This window comes from Mycteria americana, chromosome 10 (assembly GCF_035582795.1).
Source record: "Mycteria americana isolate JAX WOST 10 ecotype Jacksonville Zoo and Gardens chromosome 10, USCA_MyAme_1.0, whole genome shotgun sequence".
NCBI lineage: Eukaryota > Metazoa > Chordata > Aves > Ciconiiformes > Ciconiidae > Mycteria > Mycteria americana.
Genome location: NC_134374.1, coordinates 16,006,917 through 16,026,795, shown reverse-complemented (window position 1 = coordinate 16,026,795; position 19,879 = coordinate 16,006,917). Strand labels below are relative to the sequence as shown.

Genomic DNA, 19,879 nt, shown 5'->3' with positions numbered 1-19,879 from the left:
ACAAATTTTTTTGCAGTTATAGTATTCTTTTGTTTGCAAGTGTCTATGTGAATATTGGATGTCAACAGTGTAAAACATAGTTTGGAAAAGCCACTGTGCAATCCTTTTTCCAGTTAATACCACTTTTCTCTGTTTTTAAGGGCACAGTCTTTGTGCAAATTGATTAAGAAAGAATTATCTCAACTCTTCAGTTTAATTTCATTCGGTGTTTATGGTAGCAAAGCCTGACCTTAATACCAGCCTGTGAGCCCTCAGTAGTAGAGCATGTCTGGCTGAGGTCATGCAAGTGGCTTCTTGAGGGCCCTTAAGTCACTTGAGATTTGTAAACAATTGCGTGAAACTTCTGTGCCAGAGATAGGTTAGTTGCATGTACCAGGACGTGCCTGGCGCTGATCATTTAGAGGCTTCCGAGTCATCTACATTCTTGGCTGCAGGAAGGTGCAGATTTGATAGGAGGAAGCAGGCTTGTTAGGACTTTTCAGCCCATCTTTTCTCAGTGCACTAGTAGGCTTCCTTAGGAGCCACCGCCAGCTTATGTCTGTTAAACAGCAGCACCCCTTTCACTTAGTTCTAGAAAAGTGAATGGCATTTTGTTTCTTGGTTACAAGCCAAAATCTTTGTGGTTTTAGATGCTTACATAGATACTATTGGTAACATGCAGTTGTATTTTTCTGTATACAAACTACATACTCTCATAATGTATAAAATCAGAGCAGTGATTTCGATAGTATCTATGAAATTTGTTATTTTTTATTGTTAGATCTCTTGCTAAAATCCAAACTATTAGAAACATTATAGAAAGTTCTAAAGGTGTAAGTATTGATTTTTTTTTTTTCTCAAAAGCATAGGGTAAAATACTTAAGGATGCAGTGGTATTGCTACAAAAGCGTTTTTAATTGCCAATATTCTATAAAATAATAGAATTGTCACTTGAAGGCTTCCTGACCATGAAGAATGGTAAAGTGAATGTTATTATTTAACAGACCTCCTTTTTAAAGAACTCTGAACTTTTAGATGAGGCATTTCATATTTTTCAGTTAGTCCTTTAATAAGCAATGACTGTGTCTCTGCATATGCACACCTAACACATGCATATATGTGTGTGTATATATATATTTTAAGTCTTTCATTGTAAGTTATATCAGGGAGTTCTGTCCCTTTTTTTAGTCTCCCTTTGATTAAAAGTAAAACACCATGAAAATACTTTCAAAGCTAGATTGCAAGATATGCTTGGAAAAATGCAAATGGAGTTGTGTATATCAGACAGATATTTGACTCTTGAAGTCAGTTCTGTCTCCGTGTTTTCTAATTATCCATTTGCACTTAAGAAAGATGATCTGTGTATTTTATTTGAAAGATAAGTTTCATAGACAGCGTCTTTTACATCAGGATACTTAAGTATATTTTTTCTGAGATGTTCTGCAGCTTTTTTTTTCCCCATTTTTATCCTTGGTGGTAGATTTTTAGTCATTACATTTTTTCAAACTGAATTCTGAAAACTAACTTCACTAATGTTTAATAGCTTTCAGCCGTGCATCTCGCCAGGACTATGGCACAGTGGATCCTGGATTTACAATGAGGAGGAAAATGGAGCATTTAAGGGAAGAAAGGGAGCAAATAAGACAGCTTCGCAATGTACGTACCATTATTTACTATATGGGTGCAGTGCATTTAGTTTGCTCTGTACCACAATGTGAACCTTTATAATAAAGGCCTGCAAATCATTACAGTTGTACAAGGGCATCTCTGTAGTGATATTTCTTTCTAAGGAATTTCATCCAACAGGCTATAGTGGTACTATCTTTGGTCCAACCAAAATACCAACCAGGAACTAAATGGTCTTTTAGCTGAAAAATGAAGTGAGATGAAAAAGACGTATTTTTTTTTTAGGTTTCTGAGGTTTTAGGTTTTCCTAGGGAGACAATAAGTCTGCTTGTGTTTGCTGCTATTTGACCTGAGATTTGAAGAAAGATGGTCGTAGTCTTCAGAATAGCCAAATGCTTTTTGAGTGTAGAAAGTTGCTACAAGTTACACAATACTGAATGGGATCTAAACTTCAGACTTCCAGTAAGTTGTTTTCTGTATAGTTCTGTTCTCAAGATATGTAAGTTATAGTTAACTGTAGCAGCTCTGCTTTCCAGGGCAGTACTAATTTGGGGTGTGACTTCTATGAAGGCTGTTTCTGTTTTGTCTGGTTCATTTCCTGAGCAGTTAAGGCTTCCTGCTGGGATGGGGAAAAACATTCCCTGCTTCCCTTCTCTGTTTTGCAACACAGGTGTAGGCACTTCTTGGCCACCCTTTCCTCAGCTATTTAACTGTCATCTGCACGAGTGAAATAGCCATGCCCAAAGTGGTTGTGTTCCCCTCTTTTTTTTTTTCCCCTCCTTCTCCTAGTAAAACTGTGTATGATTTGAACCCACGAATTCTGCACACTAACAGCTAATGAGGTATTCAGCCTAACATTTCTGTCCTTAAATTCTGTGCTTTCCTATTATGAGTAGTAAGTTCATTGTATGGCTTTGAGAGCTATGTATCATGGTAGTTGTTGGCTGAATGTCTTTCTCAATGTATGTAGTTGTGTCATTAAAAAAAGAAAACCAAGCAAAGGGAATATAAGGTTAATGATAAAGAGAAAAGGATATCTGTACTCAGTAAAGTGAGTTGACTCCATTTACTTCACTTTAGTATTAAAATGTCCCTTTTAAACTGAATGCTTTAAAATACCTGGATTTAAAACTAAAATTAGCTAATGTTGAAAGTAACTTACTTATGGACTTTCTATTAGAATCTTGAATCAAGGTTGAAAGTAATTTTGCCAGATGACATTGGAGCAGCATTGATGGATGGAGTAGTTCTTTGCCATTTAGCCAATCATATAAGGCCACGTTCTGTTGCCAGCATCCACGTACCATCGCCAGCAGTGGTAAGTCATTTATCTCACTTTTGTTGCATCTTATGTGAAGTTCAATACCAAAACATCATGAACCATGTTTACTGTATTAATTGGCTACATTCCTCACTTCAATTTTTCCTGCAAGAAGCATTAAACTAAACTTCTGAGCCTTGTTTAAGAGCTATTTTTCATATACTGAGTCTTCATGGAATTTTTTTTGCGTTTTAGTAACTGTTACTGAATGTGCATCAGAAATATACAATCCTTGACGAATGTATGATGATCTAACATCCTGTCTTTACAGCCTAAACTCAGTATGGCAAAGTGCCGAAGAAATGTTGAAAACTTTCTTGATGCTTGTAAAAAATTGGGCGTTCCACAGGTATACTAATCGCTTTATTGACTTACTTTTAATAACCGCAGAAAATGTCAGCAAATAATGAAGTTTGGTTTTTTGGGGGGCTCAATTCAGGGAGCAATAGTGATTATAACACTGACCAAGGAACTTGAAGATATGAAAAGAAGTCCTGTTTGTGGCATGAAAGTGAGGAAGCTACTTTATGGGTTTCTAGTCAGTTCCTTATAGTAAAAATAATATTGACCTCCTTCTAAAATAAATTATCATCTTTCTTGGGTAGTGGCTCATTACTGAGGACCCAGTCTATCAGCACTTTCCCAAGGGAAAAATTGGTAATAAGGAAGGGGGAAGTTGGCCACTGGGCCAGCAGTACCCATCAGCCTGTTTTTCTTGCTCTGCTTATGAAAAGAAACAGTCTTTGGCTTTATGAAATTAGCAGTCTTTTATGTATCTTCTGACGTTGTCATAGTTTACCACTTTAAACAGATCTTAGATATAATTAGTTTCTGACCATTCTGTTACTGTAGAGAACCACATGCAAAATGTAAGGCCAAAGACATTTTCTATGCAAGTGTCTTATAGTGATGTATGTGTGACTTCAGAGAGAATGCATTTGTTACCCACCTTGAGGGAAAAAATGAAGGAAACTTGATACATGTACTGCTTTATTTTGCAGGAGAGACTTTGCTTGCCTCATCACATTCTGGAGGAAAGGGGTTTGGTGAAGGTCGGCCTCACAGTTCAAGCTCTGCTTGAATTGCCAATGTTGAAAGTATCTCAGCTCTCCTCCATGTGACATGACTTCTTGGAAGCTAGACAACTTACCATTTGGTCTGTTAACTTGGATTGCTCTGAGGCAGTTCAGCTTCCTACATGGGAACATCCAAGCCATCAAAAACTAGTATCTGTCCAGATGCTGTAGAGAGCCTTACTTTGGAGTTGTACATGAAAACCTTGGAGTCAGCTGACAGTTAAAAGAACATAATTATTCCTTTTTTCTTTTGTAATTGGATGCACAAAGAGATTGTGGTAGCATCAGGTTCTCTTTCCAGTTAATTTAAGTGAAAAGCTGCCATTTAACATCTCAGTGTTACAGTTAAATGCTGGATTTCTTTTCCTACATTGAAAATGTTGTTTGAATTATTTTAGAAGTACAAAGCACGCCCCCCCCTTTCATCTTTCAAGTCAATAATTTGATTTAAGGGTAAGACAAAAATGTAGCGGTGGTATGATGGTAAAAACGCGAGTGACTGATCACTTGTAATCCACTTTCACTCAGAAAGCTTAAATATTTGCATTCTTTATTTTTTGCACTCCTGATTGTTACTTACACACTTCTAACATTGCCAGTATTTAGTCTGAGTGTATGGTGATTACACAAAACAGTGTACAATGAGAAAAGGACACGTTTTATTTAGTTTTTTCCAGTCTTCTAGGTTGGTGCCAAATATTTTTTTTCAGTTGTACTGTAGATTGTTTACATGTGAAGTGCCTGTGTAATTGATAACTCTTAATAGTCTTAAACATTTTTGAAATTTCTTTGTTTAAAATAGATAAAATGAAATTTTTAAATATTTTAATATTTTTTTGTAAAATCACTATGTGAAGATTTAAGTAATACTTCACATTTTTGATGTTGGGTGTTTTAAGTTTGTTGCACAATTTAATTGGTTATTTTGTTGTCTAATAATTAGAAAATACTGTAAATACTTTTTATTTATGATATTTAATTTGATAATACCTAATCACTTTTGGTTTAATGTATTGTTGGACGAAAATAAGTTGTCTACTTTTCTTTGTTTGGGACAAACAAATATACATGGTGAGTAAGACATGAGGACTAGTGATGCATACAGAGTCGTTTAGGACATTTTGATAAAACTGCCAAAATCTCAGGTTTATGCTGTGACTTTCAGGATTTTGTGTAATATTGCTCCTGATCTCACATTACATTTTTACAACAGGTATATCCATAATTTAGTTGAGAAATATCAGTGTTTATCTTTTTAGTGTTTATGGGATTTATTGTGTAATTTACACAAGTGTGGCATAGCACACATCAGTTTGTACAAATGTCACTGTGCTGAGACATTAGACTTTTCTGGATAAATGTGAAAAAGAAAAATTTCCACTATGGTGTTTTTTTTGAAACTTCTGAATTTATGTATTTGTTTGCTTCTGCACAAAATCTTGGTGTTTTGAGAACATTCTGAAACCATACACAGTTGAGTTGAGTTCTTCTCCAAACAAGTTGCAAATAATTTCATAATTTTAGTAATAAATCTGTTTGCATTAGTTTGTTCTTCATGAATAGGTAGCTCAATTTAAAAAAAAAAAAAAAAAAGCTCTGTCAGATTTTCTGTTTCAGGCTAAGTTAATTTCAATTGAGGAATATGTTTGCCAAGCATGTGACAAGATTTAACTCTTCTTTCCAATTGATCAAGACCCCACGTAATATAATTCCTAAAAGAATGAGGGAGGGGTATCATTTACTCCTTCATTTACTATAGTCCTTAAAATCAATAGCTGAGAGGAAAAATAACATTTTTCTGATTACAAGATTTTCTTTAAAAGATACATTATTTTAAAATCCATTTAAACAAGCTGATTCATGTGTAATGGTTAAAAGCCACTACAACTTATATAGTGTTTTCTTAAAATACAGCTCATGGAATGGCTGGTGTAAAACTTAATTTGCCAAGTCCTAGCTATAAAGCTTAGGTTACATAAATACTTGTTTAAGGAAACTGGATTGCTTTGACCTTTGAAATACGGTATTTCAAATTTCTCTAATTGTTTTTTAAATCTTTCACCTAATACTCATTTAACAAGTTAGATCTCTTTTTCATTAAAGGCAGTATCTGAGAAGTCATGCTAAGACTAAAATGAAAAAGTAATAGAATTCATTAAGCAAAATGCTTGTTGTCTGCTACATTTGAAGAACCCAACCATTCAAAAATAATAAGTCATTGTCTTTCAATTCCTTGCTGTGGTATTTGATGACAACAACAACAAAGTTCTATTTCAGTGTGTTAGCCATAGAATTGCTAACTGTAAATTGTCACTTTCAGTTATCTGGCTTAAACTGATCTACACTACTATTTCATTGTCATATTTAAATATGTTTTCTGATCTTAAAGTAACTTCCTACTAGAACTAAATTTATGAAGTTATATCAGAGTGTAAACATTAAGAATTCCCTTGATATAGCATGCCAGATGCTTACCAGTTTTTTTTTTTAGGCTTAGCTTATTTCCTAAGTAACTTGAAAACTGGATGTGAAATTAATGTACTCATTTTAAACTGTATCTCTGAAGTTGAAAACTACTAAAATAATTAGTCTGGAGTTCTTCCCCACAAACTTGGTAGAAACAGTCTTGCTTTGCCATTCATTGGAAATTATTATGGCCTTCATGCTTATGGGGAAGAATAATCGTGATTCTTCTAGGGCTTCCTTTTTAGCATTGCAAAAATTCAGGCTTTCAAGCATTCTTAGGAGCAATCTGAGAAAAGGTCCACTGTGCCTGGATAAATCTTTTCTCATCTTTCTTTTAGCTGCTTTTACAAATAATAATAATCTAAAGCCTTGCTAACATTGGCTGTTCCCATCATGATTTTTTTAGGAGCAACTGCAAAAAAGATGCTAAAAAAGTTTTGAATTTTAAGTTTTAATTTTAAAGCAGCCTGTGGAATTGTTGCTGTCTTCCCCAAATTCTACAAGAATTTGCCTACTATCCCCTTTCTCCCTTTCCGTTTGATTCCCAGCATCTTCTTATTTATTTTTGTTTGTTCACAGATCTAGTGACTTCACATTGTTCATTACTGCATGCTGCTTCCTTCCTCTTTACTTTTTTTTTTTTTAAAGAAATTGCGCCAGTGGCATTGGTGAGCTACTGTGATTCCAGAATCCCTGCTCCCAACTTTTAGTATGTTTGAGATATCCTTCTTCTATTTTGTTTAGGATGCAATGTCATTACTTAATACTTGGTACAGCTGATAGGATGGTTAAAAACAGAGGCCTGATGAATTCCTATTGTAGTCACTCAGTTTTTACTTTGGACATGAAGAAAAGTAAACATTAAAAGCTTTAGGAAACTGCATTAAGTTTTCCTAATAAATTTAAGAGATAACTAGGGTGCTTTTGTTATTGTGAATGCTATACAAAGTTACTGCAATGATGTGGTATGAACTTTAAATTACAGAGTGAATCAACATACTGACAGGGCTTCTGGTCATGTGTATCTTTTTCTATTTTTTTTGTCATTGGATGCAGCATGTCGCACATGATTTTTCATGTAAGCAATAATGTCCCAGATATTGTGACATCTTAAAGCAGTAGCATCAAAATAATTGTTGTAAAGTGTGGTGACTTCCCACACAGTATCTCAAAGTGCTTCGCATCTATTATATAATACTGCTAATCCAGTGTGCTAGCTGGGGCACCACTGGGGATGCAGAAAACCATCTATACCCATGTATCTTGAGGCCTTCGAAAATATAACCAAGAACTAAAATTATCATAAAATATGGAGGAATACCTTTGAAACAATAACTATGACATGAATCATAAGAATTTCTGGGTAAAATCCTAGCTTCACTGAAGTCAATGCAAGTTTTGCTCTTGACTTCAATAAAGATTTCACCTTTTTCATTTATGGAACGCCTGAGCTGGAGACCATAGCAAACATGGCTTAAACTTGTTTGACACCAGCAAAGCTTTAGTGTCAAATTCTTGACTAAAAATAGTGATCTCTAGTACGTCAAAGGACGCTGTGAAGTATTGTACTGATTCGTTTATTTAATACAAATTTTCTGATTTGCCATATGCAGTATTAAGACAGTAGGAAACATTACTTTGAAGCACAGCTTTCATACTATGGGAAGGTATGTCACCAAAAAAATTGCAGGTGAGGACTACCATCAGTTATTTACTGCACTAAGAACTTTTTCAAATATCTTATAGTTTAGCGGCAGTCTTCTCAGATTTTGACATAAATCTGTAGCCAAATTAAAAAATGAAAAGGCATCTGTTTTCACTAAAACCAAATTTCCATGTGTCTTTTCAGTATTGAAGAGAAGGACAAAGTTCTGGCACTTCTTACTTTTGATTTCTTAAATGTTTGTATGAAAGGTAGCTGTGTATCTAATACAGCTGTAGTCTGCCTGTTTGTCTCTGAATCGGTCTGCATACCAATGCAGAGATAAAGCATGTTAATAATTCAGCTGATTTCAACTGAAAGCAACTTGTGGGAGTTTTTAGCACTTTCTGCAGATAGGAGATGATTTTGTGTTGGTAAATCAAATTTCTCTCTTTTCCTCGCTAAGTCAGGCTAATGTATGTGTTTCTTTCAAAGGTACATCATATTAAACAGTGACCTCTACTTGAAAAACTGGTGAAATATTTCCTGTTTACAGGTGACTCTTTGGAGTTTAAAAAAAAAAAAAAAAAAAGAAAAGTCATTAAGACCAGGAACGGGAAAGGCAAAGTATAGTTCTCCAAGGAGAGGGTGCTCCGAGTTGATTTCACGTTGAATCACTTCACAATGAAAAAGCCTTTAGATTTAGTAGAGAAAGAATTAGATGTTTTGTAGCTACTTCATGCTGAGGGAGGCAGATCCTGAAGTACATGGAGCTTTCCAGAGGTTACAATAACAAGAGATTTGGCATCTTTGTTTTCCTGAAGACTGTGTATTTTGGATAGCTGTATCCCAGTGCTGCAGAAAGCATTGCTGATGTGCAGAGAACATTGCCCATTCGAAGCCCTGGGTAGGGTGCCATTCTCTGGTGGCATTTGCACTACCCTCTGGCTTTGTAACGATGAGATTGGCCTGCATGGTGCAACTTCTGAAGGAAACGCCTCCTTGCTTCATGCTGCTGCCACCTCCTGCATAGGCTGCGGAATTCTTTTAAACAGATGTTTGCAATCTGAATAAAAACACTAAGGAAAGCGATAACTTTACTTGAGAGTAATAGATAAGTAGATGTTTACCAATATTTAACTTCCACCAGCAAAGAATGATGTAGTGAGAGGAAGCTTGCTCTAGGAACTACAGAACTTCATTGATTGAAAATTGCACCATGACTCTGAAGAGGTTAGTGTGTCACTTGTCCTCTCACATGGGTGGATCAAAACAGTAATACTGTTTCTTGTTCCATATGCAACACACTGTGGGATAGATGTAATTCATTTAAAAATGGAAGGAAAGGTGAACTGTATTTTTTAGTTGGGAATCTTATTGCACAGATCTTTTTGGTAAAATAAATATGAAGGTAAAAAATTATTCTCTTCCTGTGAATAAAATTTCTGCTGATCTTGACTGTTAAAATAGAGAACATATGCAATTAACTGAATTTTAGTTTAAACTTGCCGCTGCACAGGAGCAGTTCAGGCTCCTGTGTTTCTTGCATAATAAGATGCTGCTTTCCTTTATTTGTCTTTAAGTATTTAACATAGTAAAATTCTGACAACATATTACCTTAAAATTGCGGCTATATGCAATATTTGTTCCCTCATTGTTTTTGACCTTTTTTCCCCTTTTTTTAACATGGGAGGCAAAGGGAGGCAAAATTGCTGTAAGCTACTTGATTAATTTATGTGGAAGGAATACAAGTTATTATAAAAATGGCATAATCAGTCATTTTTAGTTCAAATGTTTTATAGCCAACTGCATTTTCAAAGAAGAATTTTTAATGTGGTTTTCCATACATATTTTAGAAACCTAATCCTAAACCAAACAAAACCAAAAAGTCTTTCTAGGACTACTTTAGTATCTTAGCAAATATTAAAGGAGAAGAATAGCTTAAACTGACAGCAGATTTAATTGTTTTGGGAAACTTTCCATTTTGGCAGTGTTAGGTTTACTGTTGGACTCCATCTTAAAGGTCTTGTCGAACCTGAATGATTCTATGACTTCAGTGAAACCAGAATTTCTGTTAATAGTTTTGTAACTGAGCTACAACATGAAGTCAGTCATTTAAAATGAATTCTTGGCACTGATGAGGATTTCCTACTTCTTTCAAAATTGTGTGAAGTAAGGCAAACGTAACAGTTTTTTCACAATGGTTTTATGAGGGCACATTGTGAAATACTTGGAAATAATCACAAGGATACTTTTTTGTTCTGTTTCATTTTAAAATACGAATGGACCAGTGAAATCTTTCCAGAATTGCTATATTTGTTTAGGATTTGATCATTCCACTCCTGGCATGGGAACTCCCATTGTTCAGTATTAATACCCTTTATGGAGCATGTGCAAGATCATGCTGTTCACATGCAAATGTTAATACAGTTGTGTTTACTGAATCAATGTGTTACATTAAGCATTGCTCCAACTGTGGGAATTCCTAGCTGCAACTGTTCATGTCTGTTACACCAGCAGGTGATGCAAGGTTTTGGTTCCCACAAGGGGCATACACAGGCATTGCAAAAGGCTTGTTTGGATTATGTTGGGAATAATGTGAATACTTTTTACTATTATGTAATGTGTAGAACAAGGAAAATGTGATTGCTTGACGGTGATCATTCAGTTATTTTGTAACTCGTGATTATAAAACTCAGAAAACACAATGTAACCAAATGATCAGTATGTAAATGTGTGCAGGACATGACAGAAGTAGTTCTGAGGCACAGTTGGAGAGTGATCATTTAAAAATAGATGCTTAAATCGTGTACATACTTGCAACATCTTTGATAGTGCATTTTAATTCATTTTGCATTTCATGTTCTTGTAAAGTGCATCTTGCAGACTTCTGAAGATTGTCTACTTATACAATACTGTATTAAGTCTTTTTTCAGGACTTCCATTATTGCTGGAGCTTCTAACATACATGTTTCTTTTGAAAAACATTCCTACTGTTGTTTTTTGTAAATAGTTTTTTTGTATTAAACTTGCATGCATAAAACCCACATTTCCAAAACCAGTGTACATACTCTGTGTATAAAATACAAACTGTTTCATAACTTTCATGTAGTCAAGTTATTCAATTTGATTTCACTTCAGTTTTTATATATTCATAGTAAATAATGAGAATGTGTTATATGTTCTTGCAAATGTCTGTGTTGCTATTTTGATAGATAAGTGACCTGCCTCATTACTTGTCAGGAAATACGTTCTTTTATAGTGACAAACAAAATAAAATTTAACTCTTATTCCAGGGAAATATAGGACACTTTTACATATGAAGTATGTTAGGACTTTGGTTTTGACCAACAGGGACATCGGTGGTGAGAATACATGAAGATAAAGATGCCTTCACTTGTAGCAGGGTCTTTATACATTTACATGCTTTCCCATCTTACACAACGTGAAAACCACAAAATGTCTTACAGCATATATATTTGGAACAACATAGGTTTTTGAATCTTGTTAATAATAAGCTTAATCCAGTACAGAAACTTCTACTGATAGAGGTGATCTGCTTGCCTTCTGTTCCCTGGGTTGGATCTGGCAATAGCACAGATCAGCTTTTGTGTGGTTTGCAGTCATTAATTGCTAGATCCAGCATTAGGGAAACAGAACTGCTAGTTCATGTAGCTGTAGTTAAGTTAGGTTATTCAAATGTAGGTTAAAATAGAATTCTATACGATGAAACTGATTTTACCTTAATTTCTTCTTGTTTGTTTAAACATCTGGACAATTTTATTATTTGGACAAATTAGACCTGAATATTGAAAGTAAAATATTCTCTTTTGAGAGATGTTTTTCCCTGTGAGACTTTTCATTCTGCACCTGCAGGCACCCAGCTGTTATTGGTTTCCTGATGAAGCATAGTTTGGGACTATAAAGCAGAAATTGAGGATCAGCATTACAAAGAAAGTGAACACCATCCCTTGACAAAAGGCATCTAAACAGTTGGAACTTTTTTGCAGTTATCAATGAGGGGGTTGTGGTTGAAATGTTCTGTGAGTCTATTGTTCAGTTTCCAGCTATAAAGAAAACTTTCCTTTTATGAAAAGACCTTTCAGGTCTACAAGGGGAATGATACCATGTGCAGAGGCCTCTGTTCCAGGCTGGACTCCACGAACCATGAGATTCCTGTCTGTCCTGGGTCATCTTCATGGGGAAGGTCACTGTCAAATAAGGAAAGTGTTGTAAGAAAAAAAAAAAAAAATCTGTGATTTCCACATGTATTGAGAGAAATGTAAAATTCATGAAGCTTTGCAGTGTAATTTTTTTTTATTTGAGCTTGGTACACTTGATCAGGGTGCCACAAACAAGTATGTTCTCTTATATTTAGATTATCAGCTGTGGACAATATGGCTCAGACATGGACTTTTTTCACTGAGTCATGAGGTGTTAAAAGTTTTGTAAATGGCAGGCTCTGGCTGTAAACAAAATGTAGATAGTTTACAACACCTGCCTTGGTAAAGGTGTCTGTTGCTGGCAGGCTGCATTGATTCCAGCAGGCTTTGAGAACTAAGGACACTAAATACATTTCATAGATCTTTATTGCAGTGCTTCCTCCACCCAGTGATTCTTCAGGAGCAGTTCTTCGGTCCATATAGGTCTTGCTGACTGCACTGACTTTTCACATGTCACACTGAGCTTGTTCGGCTTCTATTTCCTAAGTCAAAGATGGTGAACTAATGCTAAGTAGAACTTTTTTGTTTTCTGTTAAAGCTTGAAATCTGCATCTCCCTCCATAGTCTGTCAAATACCTGTGATGGATGTTCTCATGCTGTGTCTGCTTTTACAGTCTCTCTTCAGTGTCCTGCTTATAGACCAGTCATACATCTTGCTGTCTTCAGCTGCTGGCTTGCATTGGTTAAGTTTCATTGTTATGACTGTAGCCTTCTAACTTTCCTCTCTCATTAAGATATGTCTACACCAGTGATGGATATAATTACAGTGCCCCAGGCTAGCATCACTGTTCTGATACTCTTAGTTTGTGGAAACTGTATGAGAGGTTTTAAAACAAACAAAAAACTTTCAACTCATCCATGGTTTCACAGAATTCTCCTACTCTGAGTGGCTATAGATATCACTCAAATGGCTGTTAGAACCCTTCCAAGAGTATTTTTTAAAAAGTTTGAAGCTTAATGTTGCAATTACTTTAGCAGTTTAAACCTATTTGCAAAATGTGTATGTAATTATTTGTGGTTTAAATTAGTTAGGCCTCATTAATAATGGAAATCTCATTCTAATAATATGCTGATTATATAGCCAAAGAGTAGATTATAATATGAATGTCTAGTTTTCACACACAGCTATAACACTTTGCCTTCAGGACTGAATGATACATAACTCAGCACAATAGGTTATAGCTACTAGTAAGGGCAATATAAGAAGAATTAGAACGTTAACTTTTCTGAAATTTGCAGGTGATTGTTAAAGGTTTGACTTTGTATCATCTTACCATAGTTTTCATTATAGTGGGGAAGTGGAACAACTAGACTGTATGTAGAACTTCTGTAGTTTTTTTAGCTAACATTTAAATGTGACAAACTTCCTGGAATATTTGTATTTTTCAGCAACTCAATAAACATCTATCTTTGGAGTATTATAATTGTGGCTTTATTATAATTATTTCATTACCAGAATTCATACAATTTTTCATATATACATACAGGTAGGTACAGTGTGTGTGTGTGATCTCTAGATCAATAATCACAAGTTGGAGAAATGACAAACGATTTACCCAGAGAAAACCATGTGTTCTGTGTTAGCTGATCCTGTAGGGCCTCTGCTTACATACCTGGTTCTGTTGCAATATCCGTGATAAAGAATCACACCTACTACTATATCCATAAGAGGAAGGAAAACTAAGTTCATATCTAAGAATGCATCTGTGGGACTATATATTGTTACCACCACCCTAGCACACAACTATGAAAGCTCATATCAGCATGGGGACTGCAGGAGGCCACCACTTCTTGCATCTTCATCTTTATCTTTCCATCCCACTTGCACATGGCATTGCATTCCTCTGTATATAAAGTCTGTTGAAGCTGATTGATTGTCAGAGGTCTTGGGGCTGACTGCTCTGGTGAGTTTAAGGTGCGAACCTTCCAGAGGACCATCTTCTCCCTTACTCTCATCCTTTCACAGGAGATGGCCCCAGTGCCAGTGGTAAGTTGTCTCATTAAATGGCATGCTACTATTTTCATCTTCCATGAAACTGTTAGATAGAGTTATGTTACATTTCCTGCTCTTCAGCATTTCAAAGAGGTCCACTGCTTTTTCTCCTAATGCATTTACAGATATCTTTCTGCTCCAAGGTTAGTGGTTTTTTGAAATCCTTTTGGAGCTTGAGTGAGAAATACTGATATCTTAAGTGTAAATGTTAATTTATGTTAATAAGAATATGACATTCCAGATAGACAGGTATGAATTAATGAGCTGATGAGACATTGTTCATTTCAGCCACTTGCTTTTGATCTCCAGAATTTCCTGTTCTTCTGTAATCAGAAGAAGAAAAAAAGAAGTAAAGCAACAGCAAACACTATGCTTCCTAGCATAAGCTTCGAAGTGCATGAACTTCTGAAAAAATATTTGATAGGACAAACCATCCCACACTCCATGTATTCTCCAGCCCCTAAGAAATTCAAGCAAAAGGAAGGATAACTAGCTCTGAAAACTTTCTGCAATATCATTTAGAAATGGGTAAGTACTATTGAATTTGGTCACAAGTAATGTTTATGTTAAAGCTATTCTCCTCCACTAATCAGTGGGTGATGTGTCTAGCTTGCACATTCTGCTGTGTACTGAAATGGTAAGTTCATTCTGTTCTTTCTCCAGTAAGACATTTATACAATGATGAAATGGAGATACTTCTGCCAACAGTGATAACTTTGTGATTTTTTTGGCTCAAGCAACATAAACTTCTGTTTGCTGGGAATATCAGTTTGATGATATATTGTTTCTGGTGAAATGGCAGGGGAATTGTCAAATGGTTTCCTTCCTCCTGTCTTTGCAAACTAAGGATTGCAAAAGGAGAGGTAGTAGATAATTATTACTCTTGGAGCAGCCCAATGAATCAAGCATCATTTGTTACTCAATTTTCTTGCCCTTCCTGAACAGTCCCATGCTTGCTTGTTTATCCGGTATTGTAGTGTTGCCTGTATATGGCATCATCAAGCCTTATTTTTGTGTTTGGGAACTTCAAAGCTCCCTGTGCCAATTTTTAACTTTTACTAGTGGCTTAGAAACAGCCTTATCATGCAGGCTCAGTGTGACCTGTGCTCTTTTGATAACTTGCTTTAACATTTTGTTCAAAGTTCTTTCATTGCAAATTTAAGAGTTCTGTTTGCATAAATTGAAATGACTAACCTTGTTGTACTTAGGAAAATGTACTTGATGCTTTCAGGATTAATGTGCCCCAAAATTGGGATTTCATTTCATTTGGTTAGATTATTTGGCCTTTCAGATATCAACAAACAACATGAAAGTCTGTTTTAACTAAAAGCAACCTCAGAGTTGCCATAATGTTCTTAGAAGGCATCTATAAAACACAGCAGATTTATCAGTTCTGTTCCCGCAGGTACAGATGGAGAAAGAAGCCTATCCCCCAGCTGTTTTTTCTCACTGGGACTTTTACATAAACCAAGAAAGCCTTGTGCACTGAAGGTTAAATTTAGTTTCTCTAAATAGGAATCTTTTAAACCTAAATTTATTGTTGTCTTTTAAAAAGCAGCAAACAAATTCATGTCTAAATTGACAAGTTACTCTTAACATCAAAACTGGTAAACACGTGCAGGTATTTTTAACTTTCTGATGGACCACATCTGTTTGACAATATTGCAACTTGAATTTTAATGTGATCACTTCTGAGCGCAGGTTATGTTCTGCCTACAGACATTGGACCACCTTTATGTCAGTAGTAGAGGACTGCTTCTGCACTCTGATCTCCAGGAGTACAGAGCATTCTGCCATTTGTCACTTTTTCAGCTTGTTTACACAAAATGCCTTTACTTGATGCCACTGAAGCTGTTACCCTTGCAAGCTTATGATAAGCAAAGGAAGTGGAACTGACATGCAGTTAAAAATATGCATCTGGGTAGGGGTCAGGGCTGCCTAAAGGGGTTTCAGTTCTCCATCAGCTTCCAGAAGTGTCACCGAGTGTCGCTGCAGTCTCGGCATCCCTTCACCCCCCCCTCCAAACTAGGTGAGCTTCATACCTGCCTCCTCTATAACCCTCGCCTCAACAAAGTCTAGGGCTTGGTCTAGGGCTAAAACATGTCTTGCTTAAATTTTAAACCAGTTGCCTGACTGTTAGTGTGTTTGAACCATCTCTGCCCACGAGGTTGGACTAGATGATATTCTGAGGCCCCTTCCAGCATTGTCTCTGCTTTGCTCAGGCTGGCAGGCCTCTGTGCTGCAGCTGTGAGCATCCTTCTGCTCTGCAAGATCTGCAGCGTGCTGCCCTTCTTGCTGACTCATGGGCTCCGGAGGATGGTGCCTCAGGAAGAGCTGGCTGGCCAGCAGACTTGAGACAGCTGTGGAGGGTGGTTTGTACCACATCCAGTGATTTTTTTTTTTTTTTTTTTTAAAGGAAATGGATGGGGAGCACACAGGCGCTCCTGTCAGCTGGCAGAACAGAGGGTGGGATGTTTTTTCACAAGTGAGTATGCTCTGACATTTCCAAAATGAACAGCTGGATTGATACAAAATTGTATCTCTATTGCTGGTTAATTTGTCAGGCATGCTGTGATTTTTTTTTTTTTTGATGGACTGAAGGAATCCAAAGACATTTTTGCCCTGCCCCACACCACACTGTTCAATTAAGCTCACAGTTTTGAGTGGACAGTTCATGTGTTGTGGTGCCTTCAAAAGCACTCACAAAAAGTGCTGCTGCGGGCCAGAAATTTTTTAAACAGTGTAGGAGACAAATTTCAAACCGAAATAACGCATGTGAAATTGGGCTGTCAAAAGTGACTAAGGGTGGAGAGCATATTTATTTGCTTTCTGCCCCCACTCCCCCCCAGCAGGAAGAAGACAGTGGCTAACTTGTATTCTGTGAGCAGTCCTTCCTGGTGGGGAGGAATTTCTGACCTCTGATGAATGTTTTCTGTGCCAGACATTCACAGACAGAAAGTATGGGATAGTTTCCCTAAAAGTATGGGAAAATTTGTTTTATACTTGATATTCTCAGACTATAAAATGGGGATCCAATGAGGGACAGATGCTGTGGGCTGGAAGATAAACCAAGGCAGTTTCCCTTGTGAGCTGTGGCTTATTTGCTTCCTCTGGAGCAACCTCCCTGTTGTGCTGGGCAGCCCCCTCTCTTCTCGCTCCAGCCCCTTCTCCTCTCCTCCAGCACACACACAACCATTCCGGTATTGCCAAAGTGCTCTTCCCTTTCCCATGACCGCCCCTCTGCCCAAGGCAGGGCGGGCAGGGTGGGAACCAGACTGAACCGTCAGCTCTTGGCCCAGCAGAGACAGTGATAACCTCTGCCCATTGCTACCTGCAATCCCAGCCTTTGTAATTAAAGGCAATGTCCTGGAGTAGTAAAGGCATGGCCATTTCAATGGTTGAATGTCTGTGAAGACTTTGCCTACTTATCCTGTTCCTGACAATACATGGGTTTTCTTCAAGCCCTATTTATTTAAATATAGTTTGGTTTGTAATGAGCCATATCATGTAATGGTTTGGGCTGAGCCAATGCATGGATCAAGGGACTTCATGTCTTGAGAGACTTAGTGGAAAGTATGACTTCACTAAGAAAGCATTAGAGAGTGCCTCTGTTCCCACAACGTGTTCTCAGGGGCTTTCTGCAGAGGCAGTTGGTGCAAGACAGAGATGTTTCAGAAGGCAACTCTTAAAATTCAGGGTTATAGTTGGATTAAAAGTATATTGTAAAGTCACTGCTCAGTCAACTTGTGAGGAATTAAGGAGAGCGTAACTCATTTTTTAGAAAAGTACAGATTGCTGCACCAACAGGTTTAAGGAATGTCTTTTACAAAAGCAGGGGAACTACTGAGGTCCTTTCATTAAATTAAGTATTTCCTTTCCTCTATTAAGAGAAATCTTCCTGTACCAGCTGAAATCCATCTTGTAAATGGCAATTGATTAACATGTTGATGAAGGATTTATTAGTATATCTCTCAAAGCCTGATGAAATATTTTTTCCTGTTGTACATCTTTATAGTGTTACTCAAATGTACAAAGTCAACTCTTAGTAATGTAGGGCAATCCCCAACTACAGAGCATAGCACCAATGAAAGAAAAGGGGAAAAGCAGGTAATAACATGATGATCTTTGGGCTTAATCCTACACACCTACAAGCACCTGTACCCTTAGGGGTTCTGTATTTCTCAAGTATTAGACTTAAGATGTTAGGTGTTATCCAGTATTTTTGTGTGCAATGTGTCCAAGCAGTCTTTAAACAGGTTGAGCCCTGCCTGCAAGGTGAAACTGGGGCAAATGCTACTTCTTTCCTACTAGTAACTGATCGGCTATTAAGCTATCCCAGTTTGAGTTTATTTTGGGAGGTGGCAGTGCCTTTAACAGTGCCTGAGCGTGACAAATGCAGCAGGAGAACTGTAACATTTTGATTAAGAACCATGCTCTCTCCTATTTTTCCTCACTTTGCATGTGGGCATAACCTTTATCACAGCAAATGTGATAATCTACCTCATGTAGAGTAAACTGTGAATTTGTTGCACAACCTGGCAGGGTGAGAACAACTTGTGAGGGCGAGGTGCCATGCTCTGGTCTCCTGCTGAGAGCTGGAGGGGGCAGGGCTTTCCAAAGCCCTGGCTTGCAGTGTCCCTGTAACCTGAAATTCCACGTGAGGGAGTTCTGGCACTGATACCTGACAGCTGTGTGCTTGGGGACCCAAATCTGCATCCAGCCACTACAGGGGTAGGGCCTTTATTCAGGTACACCACGGACATTGGGACACACTTGACTTGCAGTTGCAGGAGTTCTTGGAAGAGGTGGCTTGTTGGGTGTTATGAACTCTGCATGCTCAGCACCCAGGCATTTGTTTGCTTATAGGGCTTTGCAGTAGTGTCTCTGCAAGCACTGAACCAATAAATCATTGCTTTATAGCTCTTCAGTAGTGCCTCGATTCATCTTTTCAGTGGACTGCTAACTGCACATTCTCCATGACATCAGATTTTTGGCTCTGGCAATTTAGTGCTCCTTTATCCATGATGAATGAAATACTGTAGATTTGTGTCAAAGATGATGTATTTCCTTAGATTTTTTTTTTTTTTTTTTTTTTTTTTTTTTTACCCCAAGGTAAAAGGCTGTGGCTGGTGCAAATGCTGCTCTGTGAGCTTCTCCAAAGGGCAAACCCAACACAGCTCCTATTGAAAAGGATCACGAGGAGACTTGTGTGGGAATGGCCCACCCAGGGCTCTGGCTTTGGAAATCCGCTGTGCTTTTGTAGATGTCTGAGCAGTGTTACCTTCAGGTCTTGTCAGACACCAGAGCCCACAGTGAGCCATTTGCTGCCTGGCTGCCCAGGGTTTGCCCATGACGCTGTCCCGGCGCTGGGATCGCTGCGTTACCAGCAGCCTCGCTGTGAGCTGACAGGCAGCCAAGTAGGAGTCTGTCAGAAGTTAGCTGGAACCAGTGTATTTCCACAAAACACTTGACATTAACCAGGGTTTTCTCATCAAATTGCATCTTATGGCAGGAAAATCCCTCAAACGCTGGTGTGGGACTGTTTACTATATC

The 19,879-nt window shown here is 37.4% G+C and overlaps 2 protein-coding genes across 6 annotated transcripts in view; both read left to right on the top strand.

Moving 5' to 3' along the window:
• LRCH2 (leucine rich repeats and calponin homology domain containing 2) overlaps positions 1-8,642 on the top strand; it is a 51,911-nt gene extending 43,269 nt beyond the window's left edge. For both annotated transcript variants that reach the window (XM_075512923.1, XM_075512921.1), the window contains 4 exons: positions 1,523-1,635; positions 2,786-2,923; positions 3,198-3,275; positions 3,928-8,642. In XM_075512923.1, the coding sequence (XP_075369038.1) occupies positions 1,523-1,635; positions 2,786-2,923; positions 3,198-3,275; positions 3,928-4,047 (449 nt within the window). In that variant the 3' untranslated portion in view covers positions 4,048-8,642. The remainder of the gene's footprint in view (positions 1-1,522; positions 1,636-2,785; positions 2,924-3,197; positions 3,276-3,927) is intronic.
• Positions 8,643-14,106: 5,464 nt separating this feature from the next.
• IL13RA2 (interleukin 13 receptor subunit alpha 2) overlaps positions 14,107-19,879 on the top strand; it is a 31,869-nt gene continuing 26,096 nt past the window's right edge. For 2 of the 4 annotated variants that reach the window (XM_075512964.1, XM_075512962.1), the window contains exon 1: positions 14,107-14,320. The gene's annotated coding sequence lies outside the window, so the exon portion shown is untranslated. Of the gene's footprint in view, positions 14,321-14,614; positions 14,855-19,879 lie in introns of those variants that run through there. The other 2 variants (XM_075512963.1, XM_075512965.1) reach the window with 2 other exon arrangements.